The sequence below is a fragment of the Chinchilla lanigera genome, unplaced genomic scaffold (genome assembly GCF_000276665.1).
Source record: "Chinchilla lanigera isolate Chin_1 unplaced genomic scaffold, ChiLan1.0 scaffold00043, whole genome shotgun sequence".
NCBI lineage: Eukaryota > Metazoa > Chordata > Mammalia > Rodentia > Chinchillidae > Chinchilla > Chinchilla lanigera.
In genome coordinates this window covers 6,540,153-6,561,801 of record NW_004955444.1, presented here as the reverse complement: position 1 = coordinate 6,561,801, position 21,649 = coordinate 6,540,153, and the positions used below count along the sequence as shown (strand labels likewise).

General features: G+C 39.8%; 1 protein-coding gene across 9 annotated transcripts in view; it reads right to left on the bottom strand.

The window, feature by feature from the left end:
• Stau2 (staufen double-stranded RNA binding protein 2) overlaps positions 1 to 21,649 on the bottom strand; it is a 238,823-nt gene that overhangs the window by 215,331 nt on the left and 1,843 nt on the right. For 5 of the 9 annotated variants that reach the window (XR_001235505.1, XM_013518158.1, XM_013518162.1 and 2 more), the window contains exons 1-2: positions 15,051 to 15,116; positions 1,622 to 1,752 (exon numbers count right to left, since the gene is read on the bottom strand). Coding sequence is in view for 8 of the 9 variants with exons in the window: in XM_013518158.1 (XP_013373612.1) it covers positions 1,622 to 1,735 (114 nt within the window). In the remaining variant the exon portion in view is untranslated. Of the gene's footprint in view, positions 1 to 1,621; positions 1,768 to 15,050; positions 15,117 to 19,188; positions 19,362 to 21,649 lie in introns of those variants that run through there. The other 4 variants (XM_013518156.1, XM_013518159.1, XM_013518157.1 and 1 more) reach the window with 4 other exon arrangements.

The following is a 21,649-nucleotide window of genomic DNA, read 5'->3' as shown; positions in this document are numbered from 1 at the left end:
GTAGATTGGAATTAATTCACTAGAATTCCAGTAACTTCATGAGATTACAAATATAAATTTCCTGGGCCATGAGGAGGACTGGGAAGGGCTCTCTATACACTTGTAACCTCAGCTAACTGGAAGGCTGAGGCAGGAGGATCACAATTTGAGGCCAGCCTAAGCAACTTAGTGAACTCTACCTCAAACTAAAAAAAAATTTAAAAAATTTTTTAAAAACTTAAAGGTTGAAAATGTAGCCTAGTACAAGTCCCCAATTCAATTCCTTTATGAAGAAAAAGTTTAAAAGAGACTAATATTTTGAACTGCAAAAAAATGTAACTGTCAAAATAGCAATCCTAAAATAATTAATAATAACAATGATGACTTGATGTATTCCAAAGTAAAACACTACGGTATTCAAATAAAATGAATACTAGACACATTATTAGATGCACATTTCTGATAAAAGGAAAAGACCACCAATAAAATTATTGGCTTTTCTGTCTTAAATCCATCGAACATTAATAGGCTCAGCACAATGGAAAAATGTTGAACATTAAATAAAAACGTTGAACAATAAAAATTAAATAAAAAATTTCCCTGTTCATTGTTTTTAGTCTCCTTAGAGAATAAATTTGTTTTTCTAGGTGTATGTTTATCCACTTCTTTCACAGTTACTGCAGAGAACCTTTAGCTCTTTTTCTGTCTTTCAGAAAAGCTTTACTCACTGCCATCTATGCATACATTTCATTCATTCATCGAAGTACTTACTGAGTGCCTACTTTGCTCACCATCCTAGGCGCTGGGAATACACCAGTAACAAACAGAACTAAAGGCTGTCCTCCCAGACCTTACATTAAAACTGGGAAGACAAAGCCATAAAATATCTGAAGGTAGTAAGTAACTGAGAAAAATAAAGGGAAGGTGTATGACAGAGATCAGGAACTCAGTTTTAGATGTGCTCACATTGAGAGGTCTACTAGACTAGTAGAGGTGATTAATAGGCAATTGGATACACAGGTGTAGAGTATAAGAAAGAGCTCTGAGCTGGAGACATAAATTTGAACACTGTCAGCATGTAAATGGTATTCAAAGCTAAGAGACTGTGATAACTGAGGAACGAAAGTTAAAGGAGAAGCCCAAAGTCTGAACCCAGGCCCTCCAACATTCACATGTCTGGGAAACTGTGGAGAGGAAATCATAGAAAACTTCTAAAATGTGACTGGTGTAGCAAGCAATGTCCTAGAAGCCAAATGAAATTTTGTTTTACTGTTTCATAAAATTTTTTTTAAAAATTGTACTTTTGAGTTTCACATGTAAGAGAAATCGTGATAAAAAAGCTAAATGAAGAAATTATTCCAACAAGAAATTGAATAATTTCTCTTACTCATATAAAAATGTTTATACTACACTTTTCTTAAGGTTTTAATGAGGTGCTGAACCTGAAAGAGCTTTATAAACCACAGTAAGTTAAAAAATTTGAAGCCTGACTTGAAAGCATCATTAATATAGAACCAAAAGCCTGAGCCATCCACCAGCCCCTACTCCAAAACATAACCCATACAACACAATTAACCTGCGATGGGATGGTCAGTCTGACCGTGTGATAAGCATGTCTCACCACCTCTCTTCATAACCTTACCTTTGAATGAGCAGGCCCGCTTTCACTCAGAAGTTTATACTGGGGTTGGATGCTATTGAAACGGGCCAACTCATTTACCAGACACATTGGAGTTTTCTCTTTGGGTTTTGCCATTTTATCTTGGAGAGAAGCTGTAAATAAAAAGGCTGTAAAGTTTTTGTCAAGAATGACTTCACAAAATGGAAGAAACACTAATTTTGACTTTTTAGACTGAAATCAGATTGCACATTTAACTATTTTCATAAATTTTGTATTCAGAAAAATTAAATCATCTAATGCCTTCCATTGCATGCAACAAGAATATGCATCACACTGTAAATAATAAATCAACATACCTTTTCTCCTAAGGAACTAACTTGCTCTCTGCACATATAAGTAACAGCATACTTAAAGACTAAAATAAGTAACTCTAAATTTAGCTTATACATTTTCCTTCCCTCCCCCAAAATGTATCATAAACACATAAATCTCTTGACCTGTATTACTGTGAAGCTAAACTTTGCCTATTCTTTTTAGTCTTTTTCCTTAATTTTTTTTCCTTCTCATTTTAAGGCATGATAGTAGCAGAAAAAGTTCCAGACTTGAGAATAAAAGGCTAAGTTTAAGTACCAGCGCTTTCAGCTATTTCATATATTCATGACAAAATACACAGTCTTGATAATCAACATTTGTCTTTGTATTTACATAAATAGTATTACAGTGAACTTGAAATTTTCACAATTTACTATTAGCTTTTTCCCCCTTCTGATTCTGGGAATCAAACCCAAGGCATCCTTCAAAAATGGAAGAGATATTAGACATGATTGTACACACCAATAACCCCAGCTAATTGGGAGGCTGAGGCAAGAGACTCACAATTTGAGGTCAGCCTAACCAACTTCATGAGACTTTATAAAAAAAAAAAAAAACCACCATAAAAAAAACTATGGGCCTGGTGGTTGTACCCTTGTAATTCCAACATTCAGGAGGCTGAGGCAGGAGAATCACCATGAATTCAAGGCTTGCCTGAGCTACATGGTGAGTTCAAAGCCAGCCTGGACTATACAGCAAGGCCTTACCTCCAAAACACAAAAGAAAAAGAAAACAAGAAAGAGAAAGCCTTCCCTAGTCTCCAAGGTCTTAATGATTTTACTTAAACTTATCGAGCCTTCCATTCTTTCCATACAGTGAGGACTAGAAGGGCCTGAGATATAGTTCAGCGGCAGGATGCTTGCCCAGCAGGCAAATTTTAAACATATGAGAATGTAATTAAAATGGTACATGTATAGTTACATAAATCTGAATTGGTAAGAAAACCTGCTCTAAATCCTTTTAAGGAAAGTGCTAGTAAAATGGTATAAAACATGTCCCATTAATTTTAACTTTCTGCTTCTTAAAATTAACATGAATCAAAGAAAACATTTCAGTGTGTGACTGAGGTGGAGGAGGAGAGGCGAGTGAGGACACACTGCAATCTTTTTTACGAGATCCTACTCTGATAGAGCTTTGTAATTACAGTCCAAACATTTAAAGTTGATAGATTAGAAAATAATTATACTTGTAATATTTTCCTTCACAAAATAATTAAAACTATTTTTAAGTAGCAGTTTCTCTGATCAGAAATTTTAACATTAACTCAGTGACAGAGTAAGAATTTTTAAATTATGCCAAAATTAAATAACATATCTACATAATTACAGAACAAATTCTAAAATACTGTGATATATAAACTTCACACATAACTCTTTAGAAAAGTTAGCTGCAGAAAGTAAGAAATACATAAAATGTCACCTAAGTATACATGTTTAAGACACCTAAGAATGCCATCACTGAGAATACTCTGAAATAGACTTCAAGTCAACTTCACAGCTGGAATACCAGAGGCCTACTTAGCAGTTCATGAAATTAACACTAATGAATTTCACCATCTAAGACTACCATTTGTTTGTTTTCATTTTCTTGAACTTACTTATGTAGCCCCCACTGGCCTCGAACTCATGGCAATCCTCCTGCCTCAGCCTCCAGAGTACTGGTATTACAGGCATGTACTACCAAGCCCAGCAAAAGTTTAACTTCTTTTTTTTTATTTGTTTTTGTTTGTTTGTTTGTTTATTTTGAGACAGGGTCTCATTACGTAGTTCAGGCTGCCTTCAACTCACTTTGTAGACCAGGCTGGCCTCAAACTCTCAGCGATCCTCTTACCTCAGCCACCTGAGTGCTGGGATTACAGGCGTAAACCACCACACCCAGCTAAGACTGCCATTTGAAGAAAGCTGTATGATTTTTCAGGGGCTATTTTCAATGTCTGTCACTTACTGATATCTATGTAACCTTGAGAAAATACTTATGTGATATGGTTCAAAAGTACAGTGAATGTGTAAATGTAAAAAAGAAATTTACAGTGAAAAGACACACTGCCATTAATTCCACTCCAAATCCCCACAGTACTTCAAACACGCTTCCTCCATATTCCTGCCACTTCCTGAAGTCCTCTTCTGTGCATGTCTTCAGTTATACTGTCACGGTTTCCCTGTTGTCCTGAATTGATTCAAAACGTTTACCTTATTTTAAAAAATTTAAAAATTAAAAAAAATATTCACCTTTCATGATCATTTGATTTTGGAGAAGAGCCCAAAGTCAAGCAAGGCCAGATGGCCTGCCATGAAGTATGCGAGCACACACTGTGATTTTTTTTACACCACCTCTCTGCTGGAAGCACTCGGCAGCAGCATTTCTGATCATACCTCATGAAGACACTTGATGAAAGAGGACTTCCAGACTGCTTCAGGGAGTGAAAAGGGGGTGCAGCTCAGGGGCAGAGCATGTGACGGCAGAGTGGAGAAAGGGATGGGGCAAGTATGCCTGAAGCGGAGAGGAGTATTCTGGGAAGGCTAATGGCACGAGTCTTTCACTGCAATACGGTTTATTTAAACGCTCACCATGTACTTTGACCACAACTCATAAATCTCATTTCTATACAGTAAAATAGGAATCACTTTTTACCTCACTTGACAGTTGCATGAATTGAATGAGACAATATAAGTTAAAGTTAACAAAGATTAAGAAACCATTATCATTCTAATTATGAATGATTATTTCTTAAAACATATCATCAAATAAATCTACTGATATCTTTTTTATGGCTAAGTGTCCATATTCTGAATTAAAATACCCTGTTGGGAAGAAGCTAATTTTACATCTATAAATGTACTTCTTACTATTCTGTGAAAAGCAGGTTAGGCATTATTTTTCCCATTGACTTACAAATTCATAAATTTGTTTCCAATGAAAAAATCCTAAGTGTGATATAAATTACACTTTAAGATTTCTCATATAGGGGCTGGGGATTTAGCTCAGTGGCAAAGCGTCTGCCTGGCAAGCGCAAAGTTGTAAGTTCAGTTCCCGGTACCAGAGAAAAACCAAAAAAAAAAAGATTTCTCATATATGTTAAAATATTCTATTTTATTTACAAGTAACTCACCCAATGTTGAAAAGAAACACTAGTAAAATACTTCTAATAACAATAAGTATCAACATGTCCAACAAAAACAGATTTTTTTTTTTAGACAAACTCTATTTTTATATCTTTACAAAATGTCTTGGGCTTTCTGGGACTCGAATCTTCAAACTACCCCAAAATAATGCAGTTCACAGTTTTCAACAAACAACCAAAACCTCCATCCTCACAGGAGCTCACAGTCTAAGAGAAGAACCAGACGTGTAAAAACAGAAACACAAATTATAATCCACACAAACCCCTTCATAGGCCAAGGGGTGTGGAAAGATAGGTTTTCGGAGATAGTAATTAGGTTAGTCAAAAAAAAAAAGCAGGAATTCACTAACGTAAGACGACCAAAGAAAAAAAGACCAGGTTTCTCAAAGATGAAAAAGAAAGCACATAAAACGTCACATTCTGGCAAATGCAAGTAGACCATTAGCAGAATATAGAATAAATGGAAAGAAACAGCAGGACAAAAATGTAACTAGAATTCAACAGAACATCAAAAGTCTCCTAAGCAAGAATTTAGAGTAGCAAACATGCAAAAGGCAGCTGTCAGCCAGAGCTGTTGGTAACAAAAATCTCAGTCTGCTTTCGGGGTGGAAGCAAATCTCTCCACACAGATTCCATCTCCCTGCTGGCCCCAGAAATGAGCTGGATGCAGCTTTCTGTTCTTTTCCAGCTCCCTTTTCCTTATCCTCTGCCACTAGAGGGAACTCATACAATTCCCACATAAATTTTAAAAAAAGAAAAGCAAAGAAACATATCAGAAGAGCAAAGAATTTTACCGCTCTTGTCTTCTAGGAGAAATGTGACTGCCTACAGCTACAACTCACACTCACCCGATAACTTCAAATTAGTCCTTGACCTAAGGCTGTCCAAGCAGAATCACTAATGAGCTACTCCACCAAACCACTGTATTATAGCTGCCTATCATGCAAAAGTTCCTAACTCACATAAAGAGTTAAATTCCAAAAGTATTAAAATGCAAAATACGAAAATACCACAAAAGCACAAGAAAATCTAGCTATTTTTCATAACGTTATACCATACAAGGCCTTTCTAGATGAGACAAGAAACTTAGAAGTCCTCATAGAAAAAACTCACAGTTAACAACCTAAAACTTGAATACTTCAGGGAGGCAAAACACACCATAGATGACACTTTAAAAACCATCTAAGTCGGGGATGGCAGCACACACTTATAATTCCAGAACTCTGGAGGCTGAGGCAGGAAAATCACAAAAGTCTGACTCCAGCCTGGGCAATTTAGCAGACCCTGTCTCCAAATGAAAAATTAAAAACAAAGGGCTGGGAAAGTAACTCAACCCAAAGAACCTGGATATATTCCCCAGTATTACAAGAACAAACATCACAAAAAAACCCAAAATACTATAAACTAGTGGATAATACAACTATGAAGACAAATTGTTAATACTGATAAAATATGAAGACACAGATCAATTTTTAAAAGCCAATAGAAAAAAAGGCAAATGTACACAATTTGCATAATTTACTAAAGATGTCTCAAAATTTATTAACTCAAATTGCAATGATATAATTTTCCCTATCAGACTACTAAAGACTTCTGTTTTTAATTTACTTATTTGATACATAAAACTGTAGCTAGTAATAGGGTTACATGATGCTTTAATACAGGCATACACTGTGAAATGTTCAACCAAGCTAAGTGTATCTCCTCAAACATTTATCTTTTTCCCCACTTTGGTCTTTTGAGATGGGGTCTCATTATGTAGTCCAGACTGGCCTCAAACTTGCTATCCTCCTGCCTCAGCCTCCTGAGTGCTGGGATCTCAGAGGTGTACCACCACATGCAATTCATTTATATTTCTTTATAATAAAAACTTTCAAATTTCTTTCTTCTAGGTTTTTAATGGACAGTTTTAGTGCTCATGTAAGTATTGGCAAGGATATGGAGAAACAAGTGCAAACTCTTACTGGTACAAATATAAACTAGACCTTTGCTGTACAATGTTTATGGTTTAGATCTAAAATGTTCCCGAAAGTCTCATGTATTCAGAGGTGGGGGATTTTGAAAAATGATGGCATCGTGGGGTGCTATACTCATCAATGGACTGATGCATCAATGAGTTCACAGCTAAACATGCTGTTAGAAGGTGCAGCTTGGTTGGAAGAGGCTGGTCAGTGAGGATGTGACCTGGACATGTATGTTCTGGTGCCCAGCTCCTTCTTTCTCTCTGCTTCCTGGCTGCCACGACTGAGCACCTTTGCTCCACCATGCCTTTCCATCGTGCCTTTCCAGCTCTGGAGTCAGCTGACCAGAGAATGAGCCCTCTGAAACCATGAGCCTAAGTAAACTTCTCCTCCTCTAAGCTGTGGGTGTTGGGTATTTTGTCCTAGCAATGAAAAATGATTACAGAAAACTGTATTCATACCAGATGTGGTACCAGATGTGGCGTCATTTCTGTGACTGACTACACCTGCCCAGAAGCCCTTGGAACTGCTTTGTGGGATTGCTTGAATCCACGGATGTGAAGCCCACCAATATGGACAATTGACTGCATCTGTAAATTTTCTAGTACTCTGTTACTGATTTCTAACTTCATTCCTTTGTGGTTGGAAAAGATAATTTGTATCATTTCAAATTTTTTTAGTTTATTGAAAATTGTTTTGTGGTCTCATGTATTATAGAGAATGTTTTGGGGCTGGGGATTTAGCTCAGTGGCACAGCGCCTGCCTGGCAAGAGTGAGGTTGTGAGTTTGATTCCCGGTACCAGAAAAAAACAAAACAAAACAAAACAAAAAAAGCCAGGAGAATGTTTTATGTTTGCTTGAACGTGGTCTGGCTGTTGGGTGTTCTGCACTATGTCTATTAGGTCTAGTTTGTTTACTGTTCAATTCTTCAATTTTCTCTTCAATCTTCGTCTTCTGCTTAAGGGTTCTATCCATTATTGCAAGTGAGGCAAACTTTGGCAACAGGGGTGCAGGCTGAACCCAGGAAGAGTCTACCACTGGGCTACATCCCAACCCCTTCCACTTTTTGAATAAGATTTCACTATGTTGCCCATACTGGCCTCAAAAGATCCTCCTGCCTGAGCCTCCTTAAAAGCTGTGATTACGTGCACCCAGCCCAATTTTTTCCTGGATGACAATAACTAAATTCTACATTGTTGGGTTCTCACTGTGTTATATTCCTCTACTATGTACACAATATTTTGGTATATCGTTAACTTACTTGGAATCACTTGGAGCCCTCTGTTGACTCTTTTTGTTTTGTTTTTGGTTTATGAGACAGGGTCTCATCATGTAGTTCTGGCTGGCCTTGAACTCACTATGTAGCCCAGGCTGGCCTGAAACTTGCAGCAATCTTCCTGCCTCAGACTCCCGAGTGCACCACCACACCTGGCCCTCTGCTGACTTCTTCCAAATCTTTTTCCTTTTACTTTTTACAACGCCTTTCACTATAGGCTATGAGAACACAAGTTATTTCCAAACTTATGTTTTTCTTCCTGCTTTCCAGTAGTGAGCTCTACCACTGGCTTCTGGAAAATCCCGTGAAGCTCTACACATCAGAACTCAAAGACTCAGGCCGAGGATATAGCTCAGTAGCATAAGCACCTGCCTGGCAAGCTCAAGGTCCTCAGTTTGATTCCCGGTACCAAAAAAAAAAATCTCAAAGACTCAAGCAGAACCCTCTGCAAAACTCCAGGAAGCAAAGACACCTGCGTACACACTCTTGCTTTTTTAGTGTGCACTACCCCAGCCGGGGCCCACCCTGCAGCTCTTGTCTCACCCTACCGTGTCCTGCAAAGCTAAGCACACCGCGCCCTTCCCAAACTCCTATCTTTGTCTCTGGGTCTCACGCGGACTGCTGGCCTCTGTTTTGGTTCCTTCTCCTCCTGAAGCCAGGAAACTGCCGCTAGGCCAGGGAAGGTGACTCCTTTAGAGCTTTCGGTAACAAGCCACAGCCCACCGCGGCCTGTGCGGTGCCACAGCGCACCAGCGCCGCTCCGGCTTCTCTGTGAAGTGGCACAGATAAGGCACCACACCTCCTTCGTTTCCACTCCCCAAGAGTCGCAGCTGCCTGCCATCTTCTGTCCAAAAACCGTGCTCCCACACGTTATATGTTCTAACCTTGTTTAAGAAGAAAGGGTAAATTTTTACTGAATAACAACTTATCCCCAACTTTGCTGATTTTAAAAACAAGCATTTATTTTTTTTCAGTTTCTGAGGGTCGGCAATTAGGGAGCAGCTAAGCTGTGCTGCTCTGGCCCAGGATCTCTCGTGAGGCTGGGCCTGGGTCAGGCCTGGGAGCTGGAGCAGGCCGAGGACACGTGCTTCCAGGAAGGCTCACGCACACGCTGCTGGCCTCAGTCCCTTGCTGCCTGCTGGCAGAAGGACTCCATCCTCATGCTGTGGCCTCTCCACCAAGCTGTTCACACGGCGGCAGCTAACTGCTCTCACAATCATCAAACCAAGGCCAAGATGGGGAGGGGAAGGGAGGGGAAAAGAGACCGAGAACGCGGGACGGGGACAGGAGCAAGGTGGGCAGACGCCACGGTGCGTTTCATGAATGACCTGGCAAGAATGACTCACCACTTGTGCCATGTTCTCGTCAGCACAGACCCACGCCAGAATAATGTGCACGTAAACAAGAAGTGCTTCGTATACGTTTTAACCTCCACGTGTTTGCTATTTTTCTTACCCTCGAACCACAGACTATCTCCTGGCTGCAAGGCAGAAGGGGCAGATTGTAGATTCTACTCCACAATCCAGACCTAGAAGAAAGTAAGAGAAAAGAGCTCCCCTTGCCTATGGCAAGAAAAAGGAGAGTATTTGAAGCCAAGCGGCTCGCTCCTCAGAACGCACGAGGAAGTGCCTAGGTGCTGGCCCCCTGCCCTTCTTCCCCCCGCCTCTCCAGAGCCAGGCAACCAGAGAAAAACAAAAATAACGGTATAATTAACTAGGTGGTATCGGACCAGTGCTAAACATTTTGCCTTCACCGTTCAATTATTCCTCACAACAAACCTGTCAGACACATCATCATTCCTTAGACTCTAAGTGTTCTGTTTCTTAATAATTGTACTTGGAGGGGCTGGGGATTTAGCTCAGCGGCACAGCGCCTGCCTGGCAAGTGCAAGGTCGTGAGTCTGAGTCCCGGTACTAGAAAAAAACCAAAAACCAAAAAAAAGAAGAAAAAGTTGGGCTATTCATCTATTAGGGGCTGGGGATTTAGCTCAGTGGCACAGCGTCTGCCTGGCAAGTGCAAGGTCGTGAGTTCGATTCCCAGTACCGGAAAAAAACCAAAACAAAACAAAAATTGTACTTGGCTTTCCACGACTGCCTAGTCACTTTCCCCATACCTAGGACACAACAGCCAGCACGCACAGCTTAAAGCCGCCGCAAGGAGGAGACAGCACAGCAGAAGGGCCTGGGCAGGGGAAAGCTGTTCACGTCACGTGGCAGGGACGCAGAGACCGAAGGCGGGCACTGGGCAGACACGCCCCTGCCAGGTCAGGCCCCTCCTCACGGCAAGTCAGCCACGGTGCCCTGTGCCGCCATCCAACCACGTCCCGCAAGCCCGTCTGAGCTCATGAGCGTTTCGGGGTCACGCTCCACCTTCACCGTAGCGCCACACGGCACAGCAACGATTTCAGTTAGGCAGGGTCTCGGGCCGCGCCTGCCAGGCTCGCTCCACTCCGTGCTACAGGTCCTAACACAGACGTCCCCAGCGCCTCAGGACACGTGACCCGCCACGTCGTCTCACTGGCCCTATGTCGGCCACTAAATATTACTTCACAGCACGTGTATCCTGATTTGTATTTGTTACAATATGTATATTAAAAATTGTGGCACTAACAATATAAAAATCTATCCAACCATAAGGGCTTGATTAAATAAATTTTACTATTTCCAACAACACATGAAATCACTACAGAATATTACATATTATATAATCCCAGTTTTTAAGAATAACATTCACGCAAAAACATACCTGCATAGAAAAAAAGTCCTAGAACTATATATCTCAAAATTTTAGCTGTGATTCTGTCAAGGAATAGTGGAACTTCTTGTGATTTTTTTTTTTTTCTTTTTGCTTATCTAGACCTCTGAATTTCTCTACAGTAAGCATGAGTTTTTCTTTTGGTTGTAGTTTGGTACTAGGAATTGAACTCAGGACCTCACACTTGCCAGGCAGGTGCCATGCCACTGAGCTATACCCCCGGCCCGTAAGCATGAGTTTTAAAGGAGAATAAGACACATTCTGTAAAAGAACAAAAGTGAACATGAGGGTCACAATGTGAAGTAATAAAGTGTCTTTATCATGACAAAACATAAAACACTCCTATATTGCACAGTAACACTGTCAGGTAAAGTTAATATCAAGTAAAATATCAAATGTTGGAATAGTCCAGTTAGTGTCATCTAGCATCTTGGAACGGCCTATGTTCTAAATCAGATTTTAGGGATAGGTAAGAATCTGTTAGGACAAGAAAAGCAAATAGTTATTCAGGCATTATAAGAAAACAAGACCAAAAAAAAAAGAAAACAAGACCTCCCAAATAAAAGTTTAGAGCTAATCCTAGAGACAGTGTGGAAAGTCACACAGAAGTAATCTCAACTGCCTCAAGGTGAAGATCAGTTTAAATCCCTTCACCCCTTCTCACTATCATCTGTGGATCTTCATTCTCATGAGAAAGCAGACATCATGAAAGTCATAAAAAATAAAAATCACTAATATGTTTAAGAATTCAAATTAGGTTTGGCTAAAGGGAAAGTCTTCATATAGCAAACCATGTTAACTTTCCCCCGAGACTTGAACATTTTGAGGAATGAAACTCAGTCAACAAGATGAAAGGGCCCTTAATTGATTCTAGGAATGTATGTATTTTAAAAGGCCAGCCAGGACCAGGCATGGTGGGGTATGCCTGTAATCCCAGGCCTGTAATCCCAGCACTCAGGAGGCTGAGGCAGGAGGATTGTTTCGAGTTTGAGACCAGCCTGGGATACAAAGTGAGCTCAAGGACAGCCTGAACTGCATAGCAAGACCCTGTCTCAAAAAGAAAAAAAAAAAGCCCAATGCTGGGTATGGTGGCACACATACCCACAAGGAGAATAAGACAAATCCCAATCTGCAATCCCAACACTCAGGAGGCTGAGGCAGGAGAATCACTGTGAATTCGAGGCCAGCCTGGGCTAGATAAGCCAATTTCAGGCCAGCCGGCACTACACAGCAAAACCCTGCCTCAAAAAAACTAAACCAAATCAAATCAAATCAAAATCAAGTGTGTATATCACCAGACACTGTATGATTTCTAGTTAAGGCCCAGGAACTTGCTTGTAACCATGCATAATGTTCCCTAGGAATTGTGAGCAATACCTGATTCAACATTACTTACAACGTAGCAATTTAATCCTCATTAGTACTAATCCATACCCAAAAATTTTCACTGAGGTTGGCTACCATAAAATGATCACTTCCACCAGTCTGTATAAGAATATAAAACAAATATCCTAATTGTACCCATATAATTAGTAGCAGGATTCACAGGAAATTACTTAGGGACACCTTCACCCCCACAACAGTGTGCAAGACAAGTCTCAGAAGCACCAGAAGTACTTCCAGTGGGATTGGAAAGAAGCCACAAGGGTACAGGAAGCACTAAGAACATGCTCAGGCTCCTTCAGGCCTCCATTAGAAATAAACATCTCTAGGGGCTGGGGATCTAGCTCAGCAGCACAGCGCCTGCCTGGCAAGCGCGAGGTCGTGAGTTCGATTCCTGGTACCGGAAAACAAACAAACAACAACAAAAAAAGAAATAAACATCTCTGATGAAAATAATATTGCCACACAGGAAAATTCCCTCCTATAGGGGAAAAATCAAAGAATCTTACGTTAATGGCATTTGTATAAACACAAGCATCGTAAAAGTACCACAACCAACAACATTATTATATGCTTACTGTTGAAAACATGAGCAACCTCTTTGCTTTACTGATAACCCTAGCACCATTCACCTATTCATCCAGCAAATACATAAAAACTGCAGTGGTACCTCATTTCACAAATGCTTTGTTTGCAAACAATTTTGTTCACAAACAGAAGCGTTTGGCAAAATTTTGTTTTTTTCTGCAAACTCTGCACTGGATGGCAAACAGGAGCACAGCCATCTCACAAACACAAATGTGGCCATCTTTTCCAAAGTTGTAGAACAAATTAAGTTGGTAAACCGAGGTGCCACTGCATTTACATTATTCTAGGACCTCAGAATGCAAGAGTAAGCAAAGTTACTATCTTCATGGAACATACCATCTAGCAAGGGAGACAGATGTAAAATACAGTCATCCCTTTGTATCAATGGGGGCTTGGTTCCAGGATACCCCTCAGATACCAAAAATCTATGGATGCTCAAGATTATACAAAACGTCATAGTATTTACAATAACCTAGGCAACCCTCCTATATACTTTCATTTCTACATTACTTATAACACTTAACAACAAACATACTATGTACTGTAAATGCTATGCCCTTACACTGTACTGTTTAGGAAATAATGACAAGGACGAAGAATCTGGCCAGATGTGGCAGTGCACACCTGTAACCCTGCTACTCAGACTGCTGAGGTAAAGAATCACAAAGTTCCAAGCTACACTGGGCAAAACACAAAAATTCTCTCAAAATTTTTTCTCAAGACAGAGCCTTACTTTGCAATGCACGCTGGACTTGAACTCACTATGCAGCCCCAGCTGGGCTCAAACTCACAGAGATCCTCCTGCCTCAGCCTCCCAAGTGCTGGAATTATGCACCATGCTTGAACCATTTCAAAATTATTTAAAAATTTTTTTAAAGGTTGGCAATACAGCACCCCTGGGTTCAATCCTCAGGACCACACACACACACAGACATGTACATTTGTTATACATATATATGTGCATGTTCCATTACACATATGTTTTCACATATTAATTAGTATAACTGTAAATGTCACCAGGCCACTAAGTTACAGGCCAGGATGCTAGAAGAGTCTACACTAGATAGGCCTGGATATGTACAGGGTGGGAGTGGGGATTCCAGTCAGAGATAGTCTGTGCAGAGTCCCTGAAGCCAGCATGACCTTCTCTCGTCTAGGAACGGAAAGAGACCAGTGTAACCGAAGCAGGGTGTTCCTGAGGCACGTATCAAGTCTGAGGTGTGTAGACGTCCAAGTTAAAGATCAAGCTGATAGCTACAACAAGAGCCTGGAGCTCAGAAGAGAGGCCTAGACCAGGTACAAACTTAGAAGCCTTCGGTTCAGAGATGGTATTCCAGGTTACAGAACCCAGAGACTTCCTGGGCAAAGTGAGTGAGACTGTATGGGTAGAAAAGGGTCAGGATTATTTCTCAAATCACAGAAAAATTTAACTATGCCTCCTCTCCTTGCAAACAAAAGAAACAAAGTGTTATGTAATGTTACACTTACAACACAATGTTCTGTTTGTTCAGAAGATGTAAAATGTATAATGTTCTTGACAATGCCAAGACCTAAGAAAAATACTTGTCCCAGTGGGTATAAGAGATTAGGAACTACACAGGAGTTTATTTAGCAGACCAGTTCCTTCTAGCCTGAGATGCCCTAGAAAAAGAATCTTATTTTAACACACTAATGCAACCATGTACTTCCCTAGAAAGAGACTCTCTGCATCTGCAGAACTGCCTGCCAGGGAAGCCACTTCACGATAAGCACTCTGACAAGCCCTGCAGGGGTGCAGCATCAAGAGCACGAAAACCTTTTGCTCTATGTACTCAAAAACGACCAATCTTCAGGACTACAACTATGTCCTTAAACAACCTGTCCTACACAGGGGCCAATGAAGATTACATAGCATGTAAGCAGTCTGCTAAGCCGTGACCCGGTTACAGTTATGAAAGAGCTAAGCTAAAAGGCTCCACAATTTATGGACGTAAACATGCCTTCATGCAAACTCACCTGATTTATCTGAAGCATGTTAAGACAATACTGATCAAACTTCTGTGTCTCTCAGGGCTCCAAACACTGGAAAATGAAAATGAAGAAATAAAGTTCAGCGTAGGTAATAACCCCAGTGACCAGCATTTTAAATGCACACCCTTGATCCTGGTCAAATATACGAAGGAGCTGATCCAGATAAGCCTTCGAACTTTCTATGATGAGAACATTCTAGACACTAGCCACATGTGACTGCTAAGCATGTGAAACGCAGCTAACGCAACCAAGAAAAGTAAATGTTTAATTTTCCTGAATGCTAATTTAAATTCAAATATATACATGCGGCTACTGGACAGTGAAGCTCTAGACTGTTTAAGTCCCTTCCAGTTCTAGAGTTCTAAAAAAAATCCTAGCAAAAGAGGAGCCGTTACAAATCTAAAAAGCTTCAGAATAATATTTAATGTATACACCTCTTGCTCTAGGCAGTTTTTAAATGCCTCTGTTCCCATCCTCTATGATAACTTACGATAAGCTAATTATAAAGAAGATGGAACACATGTTATGGAAAAACACATAGTGTGATAACTTTGTTAGACATGTTCTTTTTCTGGTTTTTGTTTGTTTCCTATTATCAGCAGAAAAATACTATGCACATTAAAATTTTACATAAAATTTTCTTAAAAACAGTAACAGTCACTGTCAGAATATAATCCAATTGCTGTATCTGGCCAGAAATCCTCCCTTTGTTTGCATTTCTTTTTATGTGGAACGTTTCTTCCATACTTAATTTAGAAATAAATGCCAAAGAAGGAAAGGAAACCCCAAATTTATCTGTAAATAAATCATAAGATCTTAAAGTGGGAGAGGTTCACACAAAATATAAATTATGTACAAGCTCCCCCTACAAAATTACCTATGAGTCAACAACACAGCAAAAGGGCTAAATCGGTCACTTGGGTAGAAATTTTGACACTGTAAAATCTTAGTATTTCACTTTCCCTCAGAAGCAAAGGTTCTACAGATGTATGCACACAGACACACGTGTACGTGGCTACCATTTTCTCACAACGACAATTAGTACATTCAGAAGCACTTTGAAAGCTTTGAATGTTTCTTACACTAGTGTCCTCGGTATCAGTACTCATTTTTATCGCTTTTCTAAGGCAGTGGGATGCTACAGAAAGAGTACAAAGCCTGGGTACTGGTAAACCTGAGTTTAGTCTAAATTCTTCAGGAAACTACCTTTTAAGCCTTGGTCAAATTAATCTGTGTTATCTCTGCTTTCTTCTTCTGTTTTTCAGTCCTCAAAGGGTAAACTAAGCCAAGTGCAGCAGCATATGCCTGTAATCACAGCACTCTAGGAGGCTGAGGGAGGAGGATCACCAAGCTTGAGCCCAGCCTGGGCAACTCAGCAATTCTGAGACCTTGTCTCAAAATTAAAAGGGCAGATGGGGGCTTGAGATGTAACTCAGTGCAAAGGCCCTAGGGGTCAACCTCCAGTACGCTACCAAAACAAACAAAACAGTCAATTAAAGTACTTGTAGTAGACAGCCTCTAACAGAATACGGCAGAAACAATGAGATAAAACTTCCAAAATTAGGCTCTGAAAAGTCTTAGATCTTGCCTTCTTTCAACCTCTTGCTTGCTTGCTCTGAAAGAAGACCGATGCCGTATATTGAGCTGTCCTTTTGGAGAGGTCCACATATGGCAAAGAAATGAACACCTCTGGCCAAGAGCCAGCAAAAACTGAAGTCTTCAGTCCAACAGCCCCAAGGAGCTAAATCCTGCCAAGAGCCGCAAGAATGAGTGTGGAAGGAAGTCTTTCCCACCAGTCAAACTTTCGGATGTGATTGCAGCCACAACCAAAAGCTTCACCACAACCTAAGTGACCCCAAACTACAATCAGCTAAGGGTACCCTGCTTAACCCACAGAAAGTGTAAGATAACATTTATAATTATAAGCCCTTAAATTCTGAGGTCATTTGTTGTGAAATAAATAAGACAATCCAATTCAACTCTAAAATTCAATACTCTCATGGTACTTTATTAATTAACCTGCAACAAATTCCCTGCACAACATGAACAAACAAGTTGGAATCTGAATGTGGGAAATTATAAAACTTAAATTTGCATGTTTAATTCAGAAGTAGCGGTCATTAAAAAGTGTACATTCATTAAATGATATTAAAATATGCTATAAGTAAAACAGCAACTAAACCAGTTTTCTCTATAATCAACAAGTTCTTTGGAAGGTAAGTTGTAAATAAGCCACTAAAAGTATCTTAGTAATTTAGTGTCCTTTATTTTTGTAAATTTAGCATTATTTATTAAGCACGTACGAACTCTGAGAAACTCATTGGGGTTTTATTCAGTATAAACCTCTAAACATCAAAAATGTGTTTCTTCAGTACTAAGGGTTGGTAATATAGGTGACCGACTCCGACAAGTAGGGACAGTAAGACACTGAGGCACACTCTTTAAAATTCTAATCTTCTAATACACAAAAAGTATTTTATGAAATAAAAATGAACGTATCTATTCCCTCAAAGTGACTACAACTGTAGCCAGGCACGCTGGTGCACGCCTGTAATACTAGCACTCTTAGAGGCTAAGAGAAGATGACCACAAGTTCAAGTCAAGCCTATACAACCTAGTGAGACTCGTCTTATAAAATAAAAGCGCTAGGGGCTGGGGATTTGGCTCAGAGGCAAAGCGCCTGCCTGGCAAGCGCAAGGTCGTGAGTTCAGTTCCTGGTACCGGAGAAAAAAAAAAAAAAAAAAAAAAAAAAAAAAAAAAAAAAAAGCGCTAAGGCTGTAACTCCTTAGATTCAATCCCCAGAACTGAAGGAAAAGAAACACCTACAATTTTAAGCCTTTCCTTCACAATTATGAAAAGTTATATAATAAACCAAAACAGATGAAACTAGTCTGTGTATAATAGCACACTGAGGTAAGTAGATAATGTTCTAAAATTATTCTTTTTCATCAAAGAAGTTATTACATCAATATAAAATTGTAATTCACAACTACATGGACTACTCAATATGCTTACCACAGTGGCATGTGACTTTAAGACTTCATTTCTTTAAAAATACATGCAGTTTACTGTCTTACATTTTAAGCAGCTTGATAAAAATATCAAGACACATCAACAAGATGTGGAGCAGTTTTATACTACCTGTGGTTTCATAATATCCACCTCACTTACTGTCAAAAAAATTTCCTGAACCTGGCATTGTGACACACACCTGTAACACCAGCTGAGGCAGGACAACTGCTCCAAGTATGAGGCCAGTCTGTACTACATTGTCGGTTCAAGGCCCACCTGAACTACACAGCAAGACCCTGTCTCAAAAAAAAAAAATTTCCAGCTACAATTTAATCCAATTACAACTAAGTATTTTTGGAGAAACCTACTCTCATGCTTCAAAAATGTTCCACAGTGATATCCAGTCCGGCACTTTAGAACATGCAGTTCTAGACTACCAGCTACCAAACAAACAAGCACAGAAAAACAGGTGGGGCAGTGGATGGAGAGAGCTTCACGAACTGGGGAAGACTCCCTGTTCCAGATCCAACCTCCACCTGCTGAGGTGACACTCTCCTCTAATGAGCGGCAGTGTGCCCACCTGCTAAACCAAAAGCTTACAAAATTAAATCTATATAATCCTCAGTAAAAACTGCTTTATAGAATGACACTGTAATTAAATAACTATCTATAAACTTGTTATATGAGCACCTATTTGGCAACATGAAAAGTGAAAGCATTTACTATTCTCATCCTCAGACTACAAACTATCACCAAACTACTTATCAATTCAAAGTGCCTTACTCTAAAAAATAAGGTTATTACAAAGGTTTTTAATTTTTAATCTTGAAATCTGAAAAAAAAAAAAAAAAAACTTTAAATCTGACACCAAAAAGACCGCTTTAAAGTTAGGAAAATGAAATTATCAATTTTAGGGTCCTCTAGGAGCCTCTGACAGTCTCAGTACTCTCCAAGGGCTCCAGGAAACTACCTTTTAAGCCTTGGTCAAATTAATCTGTGTTATCTCTGCTTTCTTCTGAAAAGCCCCACCTACCACCAGCCACAACCGGGAGGAAACTAAGATCTATCAGATACCAATTTTATATGCCCGGTGACATTTTGCCATATTTACCTGAACTCATTTACTCCTCAGTCTTTCCGGAGGTAAATCTTATCCCCGTTTTCCTAGAGGTTGGGCTGTTTGCCCACAGTTGCGGCTAGGATTAAAATACAGTTCAGACAGGTTCCAAGTCTTCTCGTCACCACCTGCCTTCTTAAATTTTCTCCTGCACCAAAATCAAGGTTTTAACTTCTAGGACAACACAACTTTGGGGAGTTATTCAAAAATCAAACAATAATACATGCACAAATGTTATGATTATTATGGTACTAAATATTCATCTAGTATCTTGAGTACCTAGAAGAGTATATATACATATATATATGAGATAATCTTACTTGCAGACTTCATACTGATCTCTGCAGTCTAGTATAAACAGACAACTTTGCCATATCTAGATTTTCTCCTCCACAATCGACACCCAGCACTCAAAGAGCACAAAAGGAAAGGAAATAATAACAAGAAGTTAAGAGGTTGGGTACAAAGAAAAAAACAGACGGATCAACTACACATTCTACAACCTAAACAGGAAACCTCTCAGCCTCACTTTCGGTGTTTAAAGCTTGATTACTGTCTTAGGTATGTTTCTGTTCTTTATCTAAAGGATGAAGCCACTCTTTCTAGAATTTCATTCCAGGGGGGCTGGGGATTTAGCTCAGCGGCAAAAGCGCCTGCCTGGCAAGCGCAAGGTCGTGAGTTCGGTTCCCGGTACCAGAGAAAAACCAAAAAAAAAAAAAAAAAAAACATAGAATTTCATTCCAGGAAAAACGAGTATGACAAAATGTAAAATAGTTAAGGTTCTCTGTGCCGAAATATTTAGGAGTAAAGACCATAATACATATACCTTACCCTTAAAGGGTCTAGGTAAGAAATATTTTCTGTATGACAAACTAAAAATGGAAAAAAAGTGAGTAAATTAACAACAGGTAAATCTGAGTAAATATTACAATGATGTTCTCCGCATTGTTTTTACTCTTGCAACTTTTCTCTATAGTTAAATTATTCCCAAATAAAAAGTTAAAATTTAAAAATTCCAGCCGGGCACTGAGGCCCATGGCTGCGATCGCAGCACACTGGGAAGCGAAGGCAGAAAGATCACAAGTTCGATTTCAGCCTGGAGAACTATAGAGACTCTATCTCAAAGTTTTAAGAGGACTGGGAATAGCCAAGCGTGGTGGTGCACGTCTGTAACCCCAGCACTAGGGAGGATGAGGCAGGAGGATCACTGCATGTTTGAGACCAGACTGGGCTACATAGAGAGTTCAAGGCCAGCCTGCACTATCTCAAAAAAATTTAAAAGGCTGGGAATGTATGTATCTTAGTGCAAAGGCCCTGGATTCAATCTCCTGTACTAAAAACAAAAAAATTAAATCATATGGCATGTTATTTGAAAAGAACATTACATACCTGAATTGTATGGCAACATTTAAGAAATTATAAAACGCTGGTTTTTAAGAAAAAAATGGAGCGATTTGTAAGGAAGTATGCACCAAACCCTACCAACTAATCATCACTTAGAAGTAAATTTCGTATTACACCGCCATGTAATGAAACGTGGCAATGTAACGAGAGTTGAAATCCTAGGAAAATAAAAAGCACACACCCTGCCCTACTGCCAGTTTGGCATTAGTGCTTCACAAATTTTTATGCAGGCCTACTGCAAAATGCAGCAAATCTACAATTGAAGTGATATATCACTCGTTTGCAATAAAATACAAACGAGTCAGGTACAGTGGCCTATGCCTGTAATCCCAGCACTCCAGGCTGAAGGAGATTTCAAATTCCAGTTCAGCCTGGGCAATTTAGCAACTTGCCAGATCTAGTCTCAAAATATAGAAATATAGTCTCAAAAGAAAAACGGGGCAGAGAGAGACAGCAAGAGAAAGAGAGACAGGAAGGAAACAGACATGTTTTAAAGAACTGGGGATGCAGTTCATGGGGAAGGCCTTGGATTCAACAACGACGACAAAAAAGATAAACTGAACAATGAAAAATTTGCCTTATTATAAAACAATCAGGAAGCATTGCGTGTTGATGGTTTTATTATTTAAGATTTTTCCACTGTAGTTCAATTCACAACAATATATTGGAATCACCGTTTTAAGAAAGCAAGAACGGGAAAGAAATACCCCTTAGAAATGCGGCAATCTTTTCTCCTACAGCGTTCCTATTACCCTGTCTGCGCCTCCCAATTCCGATCTCAAGCGCACACGACGCTTATCTCAACCGTAAGGACACATCAGCATCCAGGTGATGCTCGGCGAAAGTTCCCCCGAATTATAAACTGCAGCATCAAATAACACAGGGGGATGCATGTAAGGATCACCTCTCCCCTCTCCGCAGGATTCGCCCACTTTTAAATGCTTCCGTGAATTCCCGGGTGCGCCCTAATTGGACGGCCCCTCTCCATCCAAGCCGTACTTAAGGGGGGGCCCAGAAAACACGGACCAGCTTCAGGGGTCTCAACGCGACA